Source organism: Cyphomyrmex costatus, unplaced genomic scaffold (assembly GCF_001594065.2).
Source record: "Cyphomyrmex costatus isolate MS0001 unplaced genomic scaffold, Ccosl1.0 scaffold30, whole genome shotgun sequence".
Taxonomy (NCBI): domain Eukaryota; kingdom Metazoa; phylum Arthropoda; class Insecta; order Hymenoptera; family Formicidae; genus Cyphomyrmex; species Cyphomyrmex costatus.
The window spans coordinates 2,009,682-2,030,720 of NW_017277125.1; the positions used below are offsets into that span (position 1 = coordinate 2,009,682).

At 36.2% G+C, this 21,039-nt stretch overlaps 2 protein-coding genes across 2 annotated transcripts in view; one reads left to right on the forward strand and one right to left on the reverse strand.

Annotated features, from left to right (window-relative positions):
• Positions 1 to 21,039, reverse strand: part of nudC (nuclear distribution C, dynein complex regulator) — an 86,848-nt gene that overhangs the window by 63,684 nt on the left and 2,125 nt on the right. The gene's annotated exons all lie outside the window — the stretch shown is intronic.
• Positions 703 to 20,834, forward strand: LOC108775543 (uncharacterized). Its single transcript, XM_018541945.1, has 4 exons — positions 703 to 1,394; positions 18,849 to 19,022; positions 19,672 to 19,936; positions 20,057 to 20,834. The coding sequence occupies exons 1-4, from the start codon at positions 1,242 to 1,244 to the stop codon at positions 20,080 to 20,082; spliced, it is 618 nt and encodes a 205-aa protein (XP_018397447.1). The 5' UTR covers positions 703 to 1,241; the 3' UTR covers positions 20,083 to 20,834.

The following is a 21,039-nucleotide window of genomic DNA, read 5'->3' on the forward strand; positions in this document are numbered from 1 at the left end:
AAAAAAAAAAAAAAAAAAAAAAAACAAATGTTATATATTGCCGAAAAATAACAAATGCTAATTTATCTACCAACGATATTAAAACTATTGTCGGAAGTCAAGATAAGACGAGAGATACGCACCTTTCCCTGTCTACCTACAATAATAAAATTCGCGTGTCGAGGTGTGGTTACATGTGCGGAATCTGTGAGATAAGAGCGACCCCCCTACGTACACTTCCTAGATTTCGTTACGCGGTTATTAGAAGATAATACGCGACTTATGGGTCCCGTGTCTGCGATTAACCAATTTCCTGTATCCGCGAGACAGGTAAACGAGAGATTGATTACGATCCGGCCGACATGTATACGTCAACCGGACTTAGGGCACGATGGTGGAGCCTTCCCTCGACCTCTCATTTGTCCTTGCGCCTAGAGCACCCACAGAGAAGTGTGTTCCCCTCGCCTGGACAAGGCACGATGCATGGGTCCAACCGCCACCACGTACGTGCGTCTGGGAAGGAAGAAAAAAAGATCGATCCTCTCGACCGTGGTGGAACTGCCCGTGTGCAGAATCGACGTACCGCGGTACGAGCGAGCGAGCGAGCGAGCGACCGAGCGAGCGAGCACGAACGCGCTCGCACGTCCACGAGAGTGGGAGATACGAAGGTATAAAACCGATCTGGTGGACTGGTGCCAGCCAGTCCAAAGGCCAGATGCGGCGGCGGCTCTAGTCGCACGCGTGCGAGAGAGACGATCACGACGATATTCGGCGTGCGGTACTTTTCTTAACAGACGCGGAACGCGCGTCACACAGATATTACATGCGATAGTGACCAACACACTACCGGTCATCCCTCCGAGGTGATTCCGTGCAAGATTTTCGCGAAGGGGTCGAAAACAAATTTGCGCGTCCGAAGGAAATAACTAAGTTGACGATATTGTCCTGCTCCGAAGGAAGAGAGAGAGGACAGCGAGCTTCAATTTGATTCTGTCTTTTGGATCACATTTCTTGGGATACGCGTTTCACAATCTCTCCCTCTTAAATACCAACGAGGGCGAAGATCTAGAATTTAAACGCCGATAGTCACGCACGGAGCACTCGCGCGAGAAATCGATTGGTTCTTTGAGGGTGACCGACGACGGTGGGTTTCTTGTGGAATCCGTGTGAAAATTGGTACAAGGGAGATCACTAGCCGATACGCCAAGGAGTAGTGATCTCGTGAGGACATTTGACGAGAAACGACTGCCGAGATAATACTGATGAGGATCCAGGAAGCATCATCTTTTGATAACAACTTAGAACAAAGTATTCTATCAGGGTGGCTTCACGAGGGAGCGACGCCTCGTAGCATGTCGGCTATTCGTATCAACGTGGAGGAGGTTTCCAACGGCGGCAAGGATATCGTTAGAGACGTAAGTCCATTGCGCGGCAGCTGCTATACTCGATAATCCAATCCTCGATGTAGTAACATCTTACCTCGTCGGCGGTCTTCAGGGTGATGGAGGGGGAGTGTAGAGGGGAAGTCGCAACGTCGCGGAAATCACGCGTGTCTCTCGTTTTTTATCAGTCGCCGGCTTTCTATTTCACCGTTCCTTCCGCCATTCAGGTGGCTGCTGTTCATCCTCGTTTCGATCTCTGCATCGAAGAGCAACGTGGCTCGCGAGACCCGAAGGCACTTTCACGGTTGCGCGATGAGTGTCTCTTCGTACGGCGGGAAAACATCGCGACACAAAGGGAACCGCGTAATCAGGAATCGCATCCGATGAAACGATCGGAGCGAACTAATGAGCTAATAGGTCACACGCATTTACGACAAAATAGCTCTTGGTATGGCTCTAAAAGCGAGAATACATTTCCGCTATTAATTATACCCGCGTTTACCGATGGGCTCCTCTGCATCGTAAAATGGTCAATGAGACGTGCAGCTAAACTCGATTCTATTCACTACTGGCGCAAACAACTTCCGTCTAGTAGAAATTCGAGAAATGTCGTACACGTATGTATATGCATGTTATAACGTTAGATTCATTTTGGTCACGGACTTCAGCTAGATGATTTATGACGGCGAGATCTTGAAAGGTATCTGCTATGCAGCAGAACTACGGTCATGTACACGAACTACACGGTGTGAGGAACAAGTTCAATGCACGAACGCGTGTGGTAAGCCTTAACGGGCGACGCGATTTTAATAATCGAGGTATTCCGGTAAAAGGCGTCGAATGCACTAGGTTCACGGGCAACGTGTACATGCAACTACACATCGTAATACCATTCACCGCAAATAACTTAATAAACTTGATAACCGTATCCAAGTTTTATGTAACGCAAAAACGGGGTTCTACAAACCCTCATTACCAGTTGGGAAACGAAGGGCAGTATTGTTCCCATGTAAATGCATCCCATGTCGAAAGTAACTGAAGAAAATATCGCATTAGGTAAAAAGTCTTCTTCCCGAACGCTCACCAGCTGATATTCTACGTTAACTATATAGTAATTGTTATCCGTGAGAAACCCTGTGCTCCCTGGGACAGCAAGTATTATAATAACTCCTGCATTTGAAGATGCAGCTCAACAATAGCGCGTCACGCATAATTACACAATTTCTCCGATACGGAAGTATCCCTCGACTCTCGTTTAGGAGAAAAAAGTCTACTTTCGTAAGATCACGGAATTTATCGTATTAAAATAAAAATGAAATCGCGGTTTTCAGGACACCCTGTACGTTTGATTATTCCGGTTTTTGCGAGGCGTTTAAGTGTACGGCGGTATCATTTTCTTTCAATTTCATTTTACATTCGACAGACCGCGGTGCGCGGTGCTCCGTAACTGGAAACGATCCGACTTGCTCCTTCGTTCACGTTTGTGAAGCGCCAAGTTTGCCTTAGTATTAATAGCAGCTAATTAGAATAATGTCGCGTGCGTAATAACGCGACTTTTACCAGAGCCCGCACAACAGCCGCGAAACACACCATTGATTTATTCATGATAAAAGATTCGGTTTCACTTATACACCGCCGACACTTTAAACTTTCACGCTCGGAGCAATCGCAGAATATTTCAGTCTCATCACGTATGCATATCATAAAAATGCAAAACGCGACATGTGTTTCCTAGAAAATTTTAATTCCGGATTAATAATTAATAAAATTCTCATTATTTTGCCTTCTTCCGTAACTACACCGTATGTTTCCCTGTCTGTCAATCACTAATTTAATTCTGAAGTCTCGTTCGCAATTTATGAGCGTTCGTACGTTAGTCTTTTATAACGATTCGACGTTAAGGTCGAAGAAATAAAGCGCGGATGCGGGTGCTGTTGCAAGCGAACAATCTACGTATTTCTACCGCCTCAGGTTGAACGAGAGATCTCAACAAGGCGGTAAGCAGCCACCTGTGAGCCATTAATCATCTCACGCGTAAGTTCCATAATTCTTATAATTTTAATGTTTACGACTTCACTTACGCGATTACGCGTGCAGGTGAGGAGCACGTGAGGTGTAGCACAGCAAAACGTTATCGTGACAGACCTTGCTTTTGTCCGACATAAATTCCTCGGGATTTTAATTTACGACCGAAGAAAATTTTAATGACTAACAAAAACTTTACACGTTTCGAGCCCTTTGGTTTAAAAGTTCATCTAGATTTTATTACAAGACAGGTTTCTTTGGGTGATGTTTTAAGCGTGAAGCAATAAGATTTTGACATCCCAATAATATACCCAATTGTCATAAATTTTAATTCCCCAGACACTTTGTCCGATATTTTTTTTAAATCTCAATTTATGCTTCTCTGGCCATCTCGTCCCACGTTTAACTTTTGCTGTAGAATGTAAAGTAACTGTAGAGTGATTTATGACTTCGCCTCTTTTCTGCGTCATATCGTACATGTGTAATTTACGCAAGCATCGCCCTAAATATTATTCAAATGGCAAGACTGATGAGTAAACAAAATATCTAAAATGACAGGTAGATAATGATCGAATGTTAACGTCAACGCCTATTTTGTGGTGATATCTCGCAATAATATGTCGATCGAAAAAGTTAGAGGACTGCCAATTAAATTCAAAGGTATCGGTCATTTATTATACATTCGCAATATTAATCATTAACATGACAGCGCAATGATCCCCTACGGATGAAAGATTCTGTTACACGAACGGCTTTTATCCGAATCTGATCTCTTTCTATTATGTGCTTTAAATGTGCTATTTATAATGGAGCAAGAAGAAAATTTTAATTATTTGCTTGATTTTATTATCGCATGTCTCAGATTTCAAGAGGTGTGGACGGGAGAAATGCATGTGTAAAACGAGTGTCGTTAGCCGAACGACTAGTCATGCAAGGTATAATCTCCCTTTTTTTGCCTCACGGCACGCCTCGAAAGCGCAAAAGTGGTTGCGAAGTGCTCAAAGGTAAACGTTAACTTTGGTACTTAACGTCATTGTGAGAGGAAAAAGAACGAGTAAAATACCTCACGACGAAAAATGCCTTATGCATCGTTCACATCTATATCGAATGAAAACACAATATTTATTCCAGTACACGAATGAATTCATAGAACAAATTAACCATGTATAGGAAATTAGCAATGCACTAATCTGTCACTTTGTTTAGTATGCAAACTGCAGCGGCGTGTCAGAAACGATCGCTTTCTTGGTGCTTAAAGAGTGTCGAACTGACAAGAACAATTACTAAAAATTTATCAAATAATAAAGTTTCGACTATCATATAAAAATTCGTTAAAAGATTGCCAGGATAAAATTATTATAGTTAGATTGAGCAATTAATTCGATCTGAAGCAACGCGGCAAGGTCAATAAAAAATCCAACGATTACATAAAAATATCGCGTTAAAAGTTTAATGGTAGAGCACAGCTTCAGATCACGAATTTTTATGATGCGTAAAATCATGAATATATTTAGACATAAAAAATATTAAATATAATTTATTGCTGTAAATAAATATTTTTTTTAACATTTAATATATAATAAACATTTTTTCACCGTAACATCTATTTTTAACGTAAAAATTAAATATTTCGTGTAAAAAAAATAGAATACATCAAAATTTTTAAATATACAAAATTATTTTGCATTTAGTCACACTTCTTAAAGTTCATGCATCCATAAAAAAGATTTCCGAATTCAGTGCTATTATTCTATAATATATCGACGATGTCAGATAACGTAATATCAAGAAGAAAAACAAAAATCAAAAATAGATGTTGACAAAAAGGGGAATAAGGAGAATATTAGGAAAGGAAAAGAGAATGTATGATGTTGGAATACAATTCCTGCAATGAATCCGTATCAGTCTGTTTATTAATTCCGTGTTTTTGTCTTTTTCTGTGCACCATCTCAGATATTAACCTTTTTTGAAAATTATGATTCTCCTCAATACGGTGGTTTGAAATAACCGATGGAGATTTTGTTTTTTTATTAATATCAGAAACGTGCTCATGCAGACTTGTTTTTAACTGTCTTTTAGTTTGGCCAACGTAACTGACTTCGCAATCGTCACAAGAGATCCTGTAAGCTACGTTTTGATTGTATACAGGTTCCAGTTTATCCTTCTTTCTTTTTATTAAATTTTTTAATGTATTTAGAATAGCCAAGTTGCAATTAAACATGTTGACTATTCGTGTAAATTTTTCTAAAATGGAATACGGAGTTGTGAAACATTTTTTATCCTTAACCTTTTTATTTGTGAAACTATTATTGTTGTTAATGTGAAATTTAATTCTGTTTTGAATGGTCGACAAAATAAATTGTAATGGATATCTATTATTTAAGAAAATATTAATTGCATTGATTGAATATTATTTTGCTGGAACTGAGAATGACATAAACTAATTATTTTATCAACAACTTCATAAATAACCCCTCTCTTGTGACAAAGCGGATGATGTGAAAAAAATAGGATCAAAATAGAGATAATAAATTTATTGTTATAACCGAGATATATTTTTAAATGACATTTTTTTAAGCTCTAAAATAAGAGAATTAATTTCGTGCTAAGTATTATTTAGCCAGCAAAATATATAAACTTAAATTTATATATACGTTACTTTTGTTTCAAGACAATAAATCAAACTTACTGTTGAACCAATATAATTTTATTTTTATATCGCGATAAGGTTGCGATAATAATTAAGTATGTCAAGAATATTTTTTTGTCTTGTCCCTCTCAGAATGGATTAGAAATCCTTTCTGAGAGGGTAAATCTCTTTAGAGAACTCGTGGATTGTAGATCAAGACTCTTTTAGCCTTACGTGGAACGTGATCGATAGGATGATCCGAGGATTTCACTTTCGCGTTCACATTTAGCACATGATTCGTCTCGCGGTTGAATCCCCCTCATGCATCTTGCAACAGAATTATTCGACTGATTACAACATACCGACTAGGGAAGTTCCATGACATTAACATCCGACTACAAAAAGCGAAAGAGAAACTATTTACTGAATTCTTTCGTTGGAGACTCAATTTTATTATTAACGAGAGTCTTCCTTTTCACCATTGCATTGATCGGATTATCCGCGCACAACAAAATATAATTGCGCGTCGCATTAGTTCCATGACGGGATGAAAAATCGCAACACGGCAGGTTACAAATTGGATTTATGTAAGACTTGGATGCAATTCATTTTGGACGCGAATTCGCTTAAGAACAGGATTGTTCGGTGGGACAAATAATTTTTTATCTGTACGCGGTAAGACACAAATTAACACCTAAGCGAATTATTTCATATTTTTTCTTTTGGTTGTCACACGGAAAACTCCAAAAGTTTCGTCGTGTAACAAATATTTGGAGAATTGATTTCAAGAAAGATCTCTCATTAAAGATTAAAAAATAAATTGAATCAAATCGATATAAATACTTAAAATTAATAAAAAAATTAATTTTCGGCATACTCCCGATCATTTCAATCTGTTTTATCTGTAATTATATATCATATCATTTGTATATTACTTATGTAATGATTTACATAATACAAACTACTTTGTATCACAAGGTTTTAAAAACTTTTATTTATAATTTACAATTCGTTCAAGTTACATACCAGCCGTCACTCGACACAATTTCGGGAACTGATTTCGATAGCCAGCGGAGCACGTCAAGGTGGCATATATTCAATGAAAGAAGCCGAAAACGATGACTAAGTGATGTTATCACACCAAACCGCTAAACGTTACATCGCGTTTACACCACAATTATATAACCATCAGAACTGTCAAATTTCTTAAAAAAACATTTCGTTAGGTTGCGTGATCGGAAAGATGTGTACCGAACTTTCTTCCGACCTTTGCTACATCCTCAGGATATTCCGATATTTACAATCATGCGTCGGAAATCTTAATGGAAAAAAGTAAGACTGTCAAGAAAGGACCGTTTGATTACGTTAAACATAGTGCACATTTTGCAATCCAACGTTTGCTTCGTAATTAACATCTTCGTTCGTTAAAACCGAGGTTGAAACCTATCGATCTTTGATTCTCGCAAACGCGAATCGTGTATAATCACAAGTTTCAACATCAAGTAGTCTTCTGCTAGAGCTCCACTTTTCAAAACGTCCTTTGTTTTGATAAACTACTAATTCTAATACATTCTAATTTGCGAACGGCCTCGAGACTAAACACACGTCATCTGCGCATAAAAATTATGATGGATTACGACATGATCGCTCAACTTTGAGAATTGATTTCACTCGGGAATATCAACTATTAAACTTATATCGGGAGTCACAAGATAGAAATGACAAACTAAAAGAAAACGTAAAGCTGACTTTAACATCTTTTGGCACGATGTCGGACTTTAATCTTTACAACTTATGGCTGTTCTGTCGGACTTTCTTCATTTACATTGTAAATGCAAATAAATCTGGTTCTAAAATCCACGATGACCTAGAGAAGGTCCAAGCCAACGATTAAGTCGTACACAAACTCCAAGTCGCTTTTGACATTTTATAGCGTGACGATTGCGATTAATAAAATACGAGTATTTTGTTCACGATATTGTCCTTCAACCACCATCGCTTGTCTTAATAAGCAGTTTCGTCGTGCGTAGCACGGAAGACTATATATTAAATCGATCTTACGACATCAGCCGTGACCGTTAAATTTCATGTGCGAAAAAGAAGAAAGCGATCGATCATAACGACGTAGAACTTACCGAGACACTACCGTGTCTCCAGAAAGCGGTCATAATGACGTAGAACTTCTAAATAATAATTCTTGGCATTGATATAGTATATCTCGTTAGAATCGCTTACGTTAGAATTTCTGGCGATATCTCAGCAAGTATCGGAACGAGGAAGTGGTCCAACATTCACCCAAAGAGTTACGTGTTGCCCACACTCTATTTCATCGAAATCACTGTCGATTGCTCAGAAAACGATGAAATTTCTCGATTGCCCTTAGGCAAGGAAAGAAAGTGATCGAAAGCAGAAGGTGGGCGGATGTTGAGTATCGCTCGCAGGTATTATATATCTGGTGACATCTCTGTCGAATCTTTGTGGTTAGGACTACGGAAAAAGAAAGTTGTTGAGATTTGTAAGCGTCATGGCCATAAGAAAGTATTTGCATTGCGTTGCGCTCAGCGACGTGAAGAAAGAAGCGGCGATCATAATCGATTAGCTGCTCTTTTCCTTCTCGATCATTCGGCACCAAGGACGAACGGGTATCGAAAAATTGCAAAATCTGCGAAATTATGAGGACACCCGTAAAAAGGTGTCGAGGATGTTGTGAATTATGGACATCGGAAACTTACGATGCGAAATTTAACGTCTATCGCGTGCTAAGCCTCTACTTATATACGTTTGACAAATCGCCACGGGCTATGCCGAAGGTCTAAATGGAGATTAACGAAGATAAACGGCCGATTGTATGTCAGCACGGGTAGGAAAAAATGTGCGATAGATATTTAGTCTACATTAGATGTCAATAATCAAGATTAATTAAATTATAAGTGTCTATGAAAGAAGATATATAACGTAATACTATCAAAGCATCTCTATAAATGATAAATTAGGAATATAAATTTCTTGTGGTTAGTCAATTCTTGTGATTGGTCAATTAAGATTATTATATGTGTATATTGTTCAATGTATAGTTGCAAAATAAAAAGAAAAAATATATATTATTAAAATGCACAGAAAGAACAATTTTGCTAAAAGATCTAAAATCTTATGTAAAATTTTATTGGAAAATCAAACTGGTTGCTAGAATATCAACATTTTTTGCATTAATTTTTTAGTTTCTAGTATAATTATCATCTAATAAAATTATTTTCAGATTTTTATTCCCACAATTTTTAATTTTTTAGCAAAATCGTACCTTCTAAGAAACAGATTAAATTGTTTACTTGAATACACACAAAAACATCGTAAACACAATTAAGCGAAAAGAGCCATATTCGGTCAAGGCAGGTTTTAGTGCCTAAAGCCATGTATACACCTAGCGAACGAATATGGAATGCAAAAGTTTGTGTTGTTATTTGTTACATAAAAGTTACACAAGTTCAATCGCATGTGCAACAAACATCGAATCTGATCGAATGTTAGTATTCGATGCAATCAAGAAAAAGAACTGCTCACAAACGCAAACACGAATGTTCAAACATTCGCGTTCGGTGTTCGTTCGCTAGGTATATATACTATACATGGCTTAATAACATATTTATGTAAATTTTACAAGTTCAAGCAAATTGCGCGCTGATTATTTGTCGGTTTGAAATACAGTCCTAAACTAAAGCTGGATTACATAATATCACAAATTATAGACAAGTAATTTAATATTATTGGTGCTAATAAACATTTCAAACACTGTAAAAAAATTTATTGTGGAAAATATCAGTCAAGATTTGAATCTTGATTTCCTTTATTCCATACGTTTTAGCAATTCGAACACAGAGGCATATGGTGATATTAATCGCAGTATATATGTTGAAAAACATTTTTTAGGTCACATAAATAAACAAAATTAAGAAAAAATCAACCAAGAAAAATATTCAATTAAGTCAAGAGAACTATATTCGATTAAAATGAGACTTACAATTAGTGCTTATTTATGTGTGAATTTTATACAACTTCTAATTCAAGTGATATGATTATAAATAACCTGTCGAGACAGACTGTGTGTAGACTTTATTTATGATCCAATTAATTCGTTGCGTATATATTGCGCGTAACGTTAGAAAATGATACAACTTGTTCTGTTGTCAGGTTACAGGAAGTCGTGTAATTCTTACGTAGCCTTCGCATCGTCACAGCAGTAAAATTACTATGATGGACATTTGCTACGAGAAAATGAATTATGGCAGGAGGAACAGAACGGTGAAAACTCTCGAGTCCGCATATGCCGTATGGTTTGCGCGCATCCAACACGCAAATACGCACTGTCCGCTTCAGGAAATGGTTTTCTTCCTACTCTTTGAACGCTTGTCGAATGTGAACTCAGAGCACGTGTCTGTGTAATACGACGACTTTCATCTTCCCGTAACAATTGCTTATGTTAAACATTTAACCATGTCTCTCAAGCCTTTCGAGAGAATCAGCCATGTTTTCTCAAGTTATACCATCTCTTTTATATGCGAGCGTACACGCAGAATTTCTATAATCATTTGAGGATATAATTATAGAACGTTCGACTTTTCAGTAAATTAATCCATATACCTACGACCTTATAAATCATATTTTATTTTTATATCAATAAGCTTTCACGTCAGTTTTAATCAATCCGCATAGGCACTCATAATAACAAATGAATAATTATTAATAAAGATTTGAGATATACAATTATCATTTAGATCGCTCAATCTTTCATTGTATGCCAGCGAAAGACCTTTTTTTTTCTTACAAATCGATCTGGTATCTACTAATTGGCAATCAAGTTAACTTCGGGGTCGACTATCCGAGATATGAAACAAGGAAAAAGGAAGACAGTAAGGACAGATGGGCAAAATCAATTTACATCATATTTCTCCCGTTTCTTCCGATAAGCGTCCTTGTAAATAAAATCGCTATTAATAAAAATGCTCCAAAACGATAATAGGCTTAGAACAATTCAATTATATCTCTCAATATACGTGGCAAACAAATGTTGTACACAAACGATATTTAATATTGTTGATCAGATCTATATTTGATCTAAAATGTTATTAATTTTCTTACTAATATTTTATTTAAATACTTTTTTCTGATATTTGACAACTTATGTTAATGTGAGATCTTATGTCTGTGAAAAATTTTTAATATTTAGAATTTTTGATATTAACTCAAATAATATGATCGTATAGTAAAGCTAAACATATCAAAAGGATTAAAAAAAAGATTGTATGAAATTATTATATTTCTAATTGAGCCAATCACAAGTTAACGAAAGGTTAAAAAGAATAATAATATATTACACGTATAAATTTTGTCAGTTACCTTTCAGTTTTCAAAATCCGCAATGAAAGTGCGCGAGAACTAGAGCATTACGGAATGAAAAACATTTCACGCACAATTATATAATCAAATTTTGCAACCATGTGTAATTCCATCTGATAATGTGCGACGACCGTCGACAAATGTAAGGCTTTGTTCTCGGTACGAAAACTCAAGTTTATCGTTCACCGTTCTCATCTCATGCGAGTGCCTCTGTATCTCATTGCATTAAGCACAGTTTTCTCATTAGTAAAGGAATTGATGAAAGTAATTCTTTTCGTCGAGGGAAATTCTCACCTTAATTTATCTTACATTCTCAGCATTTCTTAGGTGTAAAACGCAACGATCGATGCGCGACGTACGCGAAATAATTGCGTCGGAGCAAAAGCTCTCTTTTTAATCGTAAACCCATTTCATAATCGTCTACGTAACGCATTCAGATACCTTTATTAGTCCACGAACGTATTACAAAGCTGACTCAAACGATTCGAGATCATAATCCCACTGATAGTCTCCCAATCGATGCATCTCAAATTACAGAATGCTGCAAGAAATTGGCAAGTTTGTTTGCCTTAGCAACGATCATAAATCCTCAATGCGATTCTCGAAACGATGTGGCAATGTTGCAAAATGTATGATAAATTACGCAAGAGATACTGAAGAGTACTCCTCGTGTGTATACCTTGAAAAGCTACAGTCACCATAGCATATGACGCTACTTTAAATGTCTGCTGAGTTCCTTGTAACATTATTACGTCTAACTAATTTTTCGTAAGTTATTTATGTGACACTGTTTGCTGTGACAAGTACATAAAATGTTTAACTTTTAATATAAGAAAAAAATATGAACTTCGATCGTACTTTAGCAAAGTTTGGATAGTTCTTTAAACATCAGATAAACAAAAAATTTAAGCCAAATGGACTTATAGTATAAAATAATTGCGCGCAATAAGCAAATTAATAAAGTTTTAATTCTTAATTGGCGTTCTAATGAAGATATTACAGCAGCTCAACAGACACAGATATGGTGTGCTAGATTTGTGATAAAACATACGTCTCACTTGCTATTAAATATATCCTTGAATAATGCCTGGGGAAGAAAGGTTAGTCGCAAATGTACGGTACGGAACTGACCATGCTGATAACCTTTCACTCATACTTGACAAGATATACATGTAATACACGATGAAGTATGCTAATTCACGGAGTTACAGTCTTAATTTCTTGTCTACAGTAAAAAAAATTTTTAATTGTTGAATTTCTTAATCTTGAAGCAATTTATTTAATCACGTATAGTACGCGTTGTGTTTTAAATATACATTTTGACATATTATTATGAAAAATTGTGTCGCATGAGATGTATACCTATATCTACATTAGAAACATCTTATGTGATCTGACATATTTCAAAAGTGATATATTTACTCACTCTTACTTCAAAAGCGATAACTCAAAAAATATGATTTTCGAATTATTATAAATAAATTAAATAAATTATTATAAATGAGTTAAATAAACATTACTTTATCAAAATTAATCTAACTTAACTTTTCATAAAGAATTATCAAAATCATCAATTTTAAAGTAAAGAAGCAATATATTTGTATCTTATTGAATCTAATTATTTAGAATTGTGTGCACGTTAATCAGACCATAAAATTTAATCAGTTCACTATCTCTAATAGTAAATTGTATTTATATAAGTCTATACACGAATCATTTTTAACAGATATTAAGTGTGGTATGAATATTCATGTAAAATAAAAAATATTAGTGACAAAGAGAGAGAGTGTGTGTGGAGTATGGATATTTAGAGTATGCAATACTGCTCGGACATGAGAAATGTAGTTAAACATTTATTTATATATACACATACTCTGAAGTGTATGGATGAAGTTTTTATTGCAAGGTGACATTTTACATGTCACCATGGAAAAAATTGAGCCTGAATTTGCTACATCTCAATCCTCTGTTTTAAATAAGATTTACATCAATCCTCTGTGATATATTTTTCCCTCAAAGACATTTCGTAATTTATTTCTCGTTTTGCGTGTAATGGAAAGTACGGCCAATTTTACGACATAATGGCTCGCGAGCGTGTATAGTGAAATGCGTACTAAGCGAAAAATGTATACGCATCGATGTATAATTATACCAGTAAAAGTAACAGCTGTGAAGTGCGTGATAGATAAATTGTCGCTTCCGCAAGTTTACCAATCGGTTCGATAAATCAGAACGATCGACGCACGAGTGTAAAATAATCCGTTTCAAGATGCACAAGGTTACATGGCGACGTTTGTTATCGCTACCTTGTAACATATATCTTTTTACGCTCATTAGTGTTCACGCATCCGGCGAGGTGACGTTCGTTCACAACTTATGAGCGAAATAGACTATCGGAGACCATCGATAAAGAGGAAATATGCCCTTAGGTGCAGAATGACGTAGCTCCTCCGCGTCTTCAATATCAAAAGTTTTGCCCGTGAACGTGCAACAATGTCGACAATTAATGAGTCAATCTATGATATATGCCTTATGGCAATATTGAATTCCAACTTGTGCGTTGGTTTCTTTTTACAAAGAGTCCTTACATAATACAGGAAAAAGGCAACGCGATAGGATCACGAAGGAAACTCGTGAGCCGCTTGGCGTCGTTTACAATAACGGGATGTCAAATGGAATGATGTACACTTGGCATAATGTCAATGGATTATTCATAGACCCGTGAACAATAGACAGAAAAAAAAGCGTAATGTAACGTTCATTACCGACACTACCGTTCCACTGTCGTACGTGATGGTATAGGGATCTTCGTTAATGGCAAGTACATCGAGTGCTGTCTTTTAATGAGGACGTTTACATTAGAGGTGGACAATAACGATGATTACGGCGGTGCCATATGCGGCATTGACGTTATAAACCGTTATTAAGCATTTAATACCGCGCAAGGAGTTTTATAGCATTTGACATTTGTCCTATAATCACACATTCCCGTGAGCATAGCCCAATAATCTCAATGAAGAACAAGAAAAGATTTTTCTTTTTCTAAAATAAACCTTTTCTAAAATAACCTTGCTCCAAATACTACGATAACGCTCTATCGATAATTATATTCACCTTTGCTGCTGATGAAAGCTCACCTCGAAGATCGCATTTATTACATTCTTGAAACGACAAGCTCGCACGATGAGAGCATAATTATCCAAGAAGATCGCGGAAATGAGAAATAGTGCCGCCTTAAACGATTGGCGACACAATTAATGGAGTGCCGAGCGCTGGGCATGCATTTTCATAATGCCCGACATATACACCAGTATCAAACTTTAATGTTGTATCTTAATCACACAGACATCAAGGACATTCTGATCAAAATTTCTCTGCGTGTGTGCAATATTACTTTTCAACTACCAGTAAGATGATACATATTATTATCCCGCCATTCTTTTCAAATATTACGCAAATTCTGATAATATTATTTTGATGTTCTACCTCTGGAAAAGTGTTAGAGTCTTATGTTGGAAATTTTAGTACTAACGCTTTTTATTTCTCAAATAATTAAAATTAATTTCAATCAATTCTAAAAGCATAAAAATAAAATGCGAATTCTGTTTTTGTGATTCAAAAAGATTTAAGATTTTTATAGCAATTAAGATTAATTTAAAAATATATTTTAATAGAATTTTTGGAACACTATTTCAAATTCTTAATAAAATATACCAAGATCTCTCAAAAAATTCCTGCAGATAATTAAAAAAATTTTAAACAAAAAAAACAAATTAAAAAACAAAAAAATTCGAATTTCTAAAGGTATCGATTTTATTATCCAGATTTCCGTGAAAAATTATTCACGCATAGTAAATAATTAGAATTTACAATTAGAAACTATAAAATTAATTTTCATAGTTTTATAATTTGAATAATTGAGAAAAATTTTGAAATCTATCAAGAATTGTGTACATAGCGAATGTAAATATGAATGGAATCGAGTAAATGTGAATGAAGCCATAATATGAAGGCTAACATCCTAGAGATGTCTATCTCGGCGAATTTTATCATAAATATGAAAGAGAATATTATTTAAAAAAAAAAAAGATAATCAGAGTTAAAAAATTTTTTTTATAAAATTAATAGGAGTTTTCATTTCAAATGTATGCATTTTTTACGATTCTGTGAAAAAAAGGCATCTAACTCGTTTTCTTTATTTTGATATAACAAATATCTATATTACTGGAAAAATAAGTGCCTTGCAATTTCTTTTTCGAAAAAAGTCCAATTTGGCATCTTTTAAACGCAAACTCCGCATACGGAGTTCAAAATCCGTTTCAGAATATCATGTTACATGGGTATGGCACAGGTGTGGCGCTTCGAGGCTGACCGGTGTATTGAGTTCCACAAAAATTCCTAACGACTCCTCACCGTAAATGTCGTAATTCTCTCTATCTCTTTCTCATCTTCTTATTCTGCTATTCGCATTCTCCCCATCTTTCGTTTTTACACGATGGAAGATTTTTTGATATATCGACTCGTGAAGAATTCGTCATCGTCGATGCCTTTGGCTTCAATAATTTCATCATAAAATTACACTTTGTTCGACATTTTTGTGAATGTAGATATATTTATATAGATATAAAATATTTTTTATTAGTGTAAATATAATATAAATATGCAATATTTTTTATTTACCTAAATTATCTAGTTTTATTATAATACCGTCTATTCGCTCCATATTTTACATTATTTAATAAAATGTATAAAATCTTATGTCTTTACGAATTCCATGTATAATAGATAAGCTTATTCACATATTATAATACTATTATACTATAATGATATGTGTTTGTTACACTGTTGGATATCAAAGGAGCAATGGTAACTCAATCCCTGAATTAAATAACATTGTATTATTTTTAATTTCCATCTGTGTCAAAATGTAAATCAATCCACGTGCAGTTAGTTTCAAAGCAAACATCGTCTATATTAACGTGCACTATTAATAAATAATAAATTAAATTTGAATTAAATAAAATAAATTTTCTTCGGTTAAATTGTTTAACCCTATTGCTTTAGTTAAATTAACAATATACTGAGTATAATCATTGGCGATCTAAAGATATGATTAAAAATGACTCATGCTGGATATAATTAGACATTATGAATTTAAGAATGTACAATCTACTCACATCCATTTACATTAACATTCACTACCTATACAATTCTTGATAGGTTCAAGATTTTTCTTGATTATTGGAATTCTAATGATGATAAACATTGTTACAGTTAATTACGTGACACGAGTGCAATAAATCAATCATATATCGCATCGTAATTTATATGCCTCTCATTATTGATTTCTAATTTAGCACAGTCGTTTATATAGCGAACAATGACTTAAGATAAATTGGAATAATCCGTATATAATTAAAGTCAATATCATTAAGTTGTGCGAAGCACATTCAATAGACGTGCATCAATGATCGCTACCGATCGTTAAGAAAATTTAATATCCATTTCTGTAGCCTTTGAACTACGTTCTGCACATACTATTTCTAAAAGACAAGGTAAGAATTTTTCACAGGAATAATAATAATCAACGCTATAAATAAAAATAAGTCTTACATTGGGGTTTGCCTCTATTGCGTACGACTTAGCGCCGTACTAGCTTCAGCAATTCAACTAAATCTTTTCTATTTGTTCGGGAATGTACATTACGCGGTGTTTCATTAGAGTCGTCATACCGGTCGGGACGAGCGCGAGTGCGCGTCTGAAAAACCGACGTCAAAAAAGAACGTGCATACTCGTTCAAGTCTTACTGCAGCGGGCGCAGTCCTTGGGCGGCGCCCGATCGCGAAGGTAGGCCACACCGATGCGAAATGCACTTGATTTACGTGCAAAAATAGCCAATTAACTGGCGTAATCGGCATGCGTACGTAAACACAGCATATCGCATCGTGTCGCATCGCCTCCGTTCAGCGCGAAGTCGCGGAAATGCTCAACTGTGCGAACGATCATGAGGTACAACAGGTGCACATCCAAATATGTACGTTACGAAAAGGAAACAGGAGAAGGAACGATGATAATAATGATGATGATGATGACGACGACGACGAATTTCTTTTCATCTTTTTGCAAGAAGAACGAAAATGATGCAAAAACAACAACGGCGGACTTGACGCGCGAAGCGACGACGCCGCGCGGAATTCGAGAGTGCAACGAGCGTTATGCAACGATCAAACCGGAATGTCGAGGTGCTCCACGCCCCCAGGAGACGCCGAAATTCTCGTCAATCTTCCTCTCGCAGAAAAGAAGAGTGGGAGCAGAAGATGCTTTCGCGAAACTCACCATCCTGGTGCCGCTCGATAAAAAAATATGAGACGATAGATTCTTGAATGAGATCCGTACGGTGAAATCGTATATTATCTGATGCTAGAGACAAGAATGCGCGAAGATTGCACACTAATCACTCAATTAATCAATTGAAATAATAGTAAGCACGTATTGTATATCTTGGCCGAGATTGTTTCTAAATATACTTACAACCGCACACAACACGTAACTTTGAATTGACTGATACCTGCTTTGATATTGAAGAAAATGTAGACGAAAAGGACTTTGCTGAAGTATGAAGGAAAAATTTAACTATGGTACAGATTTGAAAATAATTGTATCGGATCATCAAAATAGACACTTTACTTATATTTTAATTATATAAGGACACTCAAACTGATTAGAATGTCAAAACTTTTTGCAGCATTAATCGTTGAGATCCTATTGAGATACTTACATAAATATTTTGCTAGTCCAATAATATTACTTTTGGATCTATATTTAGATACATTTTTAGATATTTTAGCAAAATCATTCTTTCCATGACTGCGTTCGAGAACTTTCCCAGTTTAATTTACTGATGTAACAAATAAATATTATACGATCATTCACACGTCAAAATATCTATGTTAAAAATAAAAACCAATTACGATAACCTTTTAGAGGCGAGATAAGGGGGGGAGGGGGGGGGCGTGACAAATCGGATAAATATGCCCTGAGTAATAAAGTTGCAAAAAAAAAAACAGATATTTGCATGAAAAATGTAGAAATTGGAAACCAATAGGAAGTCAATCCCGATTTGGTGCTTGAAATTACGTCACACAATACATTGATTCTTCTTTCGTGGCAGAATATATAAACAGATTTAATCGTCAGTGTAAAATAAAACGATCTTCAGGGTTCGTTAAATTTCTTCGTTGTCTAAAAGTCTGCCCATTTAAATGCGCGTTTAATGCATTTATCGGTGATACGTAGCTATATGTAGAGTAATGTTTTCTGGCGACAGATAAACGACACGCGGTCGCAGGTGGAGGACATGCGGGCGAGAGAGTAGAACTGCAATCGGCATGGCATTATCGCTTATGCAATCGAAGCTTCACGTCGATTTACGTTGGTTTCAGATCGAGACGACGGCGGTAGCTGCCGCCAACCCGCTTTCCTGGCACATCCCAAGGCCGTCCTTGGTCGGACGCAGCGAGAGGGACAGCGAAAATGGAAGCTGGGCTCATCACTTGCATCCGAACTCCCCCTCGAGAGGGTCGACGTCGTCTCAAGGATCCACCGCCAGTACACACGTAAATTTCATCTCCTTAACGCGACCATTCACAGAAATATTAAAATGGACTTCTTTAATTAAAATCCCCTTTTTAATCATAAAACTCTAGTATTAAAACTTCGATGAAAATTCTGAGAAACTACCTTTCTCAAGTCCCTTCTCAAGTTTAATGGATGTCAATGACAAAATTCTGCGAATAATTTTAATTACTCACAAAACTCATATAATAAACTCTAAATTATATGGAAAATTGGATACCGCTGAAAGAGTTAGTTTTTATAACGTAACTTATAATGTGATAAAAAAACAGATTCACAAAGTTTGTGAAATAATGGATAATTTTTAAACTATGATGTATCAAAAGTGCAAAACTTGTACTCACAGAGCACTTTTGATACACTATGGCTGAAAAATTGTCCATCAAGTCTTGTTGTTTGTGACAACTTTCCTTCATTATATTATAAGCTACATTATACCTAAGTGAAAACTAATTTATCGAAACCTAATTTTTCATATAATTAATGCGATGTCTTTTGCCAGACAGTCCTGATATCAAGATAAGTCCAGCTTTCTATGTTACGTATAATTCGAGATACAAATAGTCTTCAGAAACGAGTTTTCGGATCTTATAAAATTCTAATCAAATGTTTCGATGGTACGATTTACAGAGCGCCGCGTCGGGAACGTTGCTACTCACGGCCGCGAATCTGGCGAACCTCGCCGCCATACACCCGCCCACGGTAACATCACCAAAGCAGATGGACACTGCTTCGGTGGCCAGCAGCACCCACTTCACGGTCGTGAACGGTCTCGGCAGACCGACCACTGTCTACAGGAAGTCTTGGTGCGCGCGAAATCAACTCACCGTTCTCGTGTGCACTATGAGTTTTCTGTTCATGGTCGGTCTGCTCGCTGGGATTCTTTACATGGAAAGTGAGTATCTGCCACAGCAGCAGTCGCTATTGCTACATCCACTGTGTTTCAACATCGTGCACGATCTCCGTGGATTCACTATCTACGAATTTCCTCGCTGATGTTTACCTCTGATTGCAGTGAGGGCTCGCGACAAGTACAACTAGGCCGAGGGTGAGCGAGGGGAGGAAGAAACGGCGACGACACGTGACCGTGAATGATGATCATAGTGATAGAAACAAGCAACGAAGGATATGATTACTGCAGAGAGAACGGGAAAAATCATCTCCACGAAGATGAAAGAGAGAGGAGAAACGTACGACCCAGTCACGATATTAATTTGACTTACTCATATTTATACGTATATGTACATCTGCGTTGTAAGCCATTCAGGCCGTTCTCAGTTAGTAGACGTTCCCGGTTAGAGTCTTAAGCGTATACTGTATAGAGTCTTAAGTGTATTGCACCGCGACAAAAGTGTGGTACGTGAAATCAAGTAATTACATTTGTGTAATGAGCGACGTACGGTTAAGGATTGACGAGATCCTCGCGATGGGATAGCTTTGCGTATTTATGCTGGAACTTAACGGATTCTTCGGATCGTACTGCGAGACACGATTCAATGAATAACGTAAATATTTTTATGATAATTAACTTCTTACCGCGTAGCGCGTGTCATATAGAGCACAAGCAACTTTCTCTAAAATTTCTTCACTATTTTACTGTGTGGTTATGACATCTCTCTCTGCACGCCGCATAATTTTTTGCATAGAAAGATATATGTGGTAAGGGGTTACGGACGACAGTGACACATCACGTGGTTTACGATTGCTCTAAATAAAACGTATTTTTCGTATACGCTTCTCCTACGTAGTTCTCAACTGATTTATCATTTGCTGTAAATCGTATTGACATATCGAGAGCAAATAATAGAGAAGAGATACATGATAAAATATCACTGAAGTGTCACTAATCCTAGTCGTCCAACGAAATCTCGAATTTGCGGCTTCATTCTCGAAAAAAATATCTTGTACAAAAATAATATAGTATTTATTACATATACTATAAATTTTTGTATGTGATATAGATTTAAGAACATAAGCCCTGATAGTATTTTGAATAAC

Bases quoted from the DNA above. Each gene is read 5' to 3' on its own strand.
- LOC108775543 (XM_018541945.1), top strand. From the start codon at position 1,242: ATGAGGATCCAGGAAGCATCATCTTTTGATAACAACTTAGAACAAAGT. The intron at 1,395-18,848 runs GTAAGTCCATTG...CGTTGGTTTCAG, and splicing joins GCAAGGATATCGTTAGAGAC to ATCGAGACGACGGCGGTAGC. The intron at 19,937-20,056 runs GTGAGTATCTGC...CTCTGATTGCAG, and splicing joins TGGGATTCTTTACATGGAAA to TGAGGGCTCGCGACAAGTAC.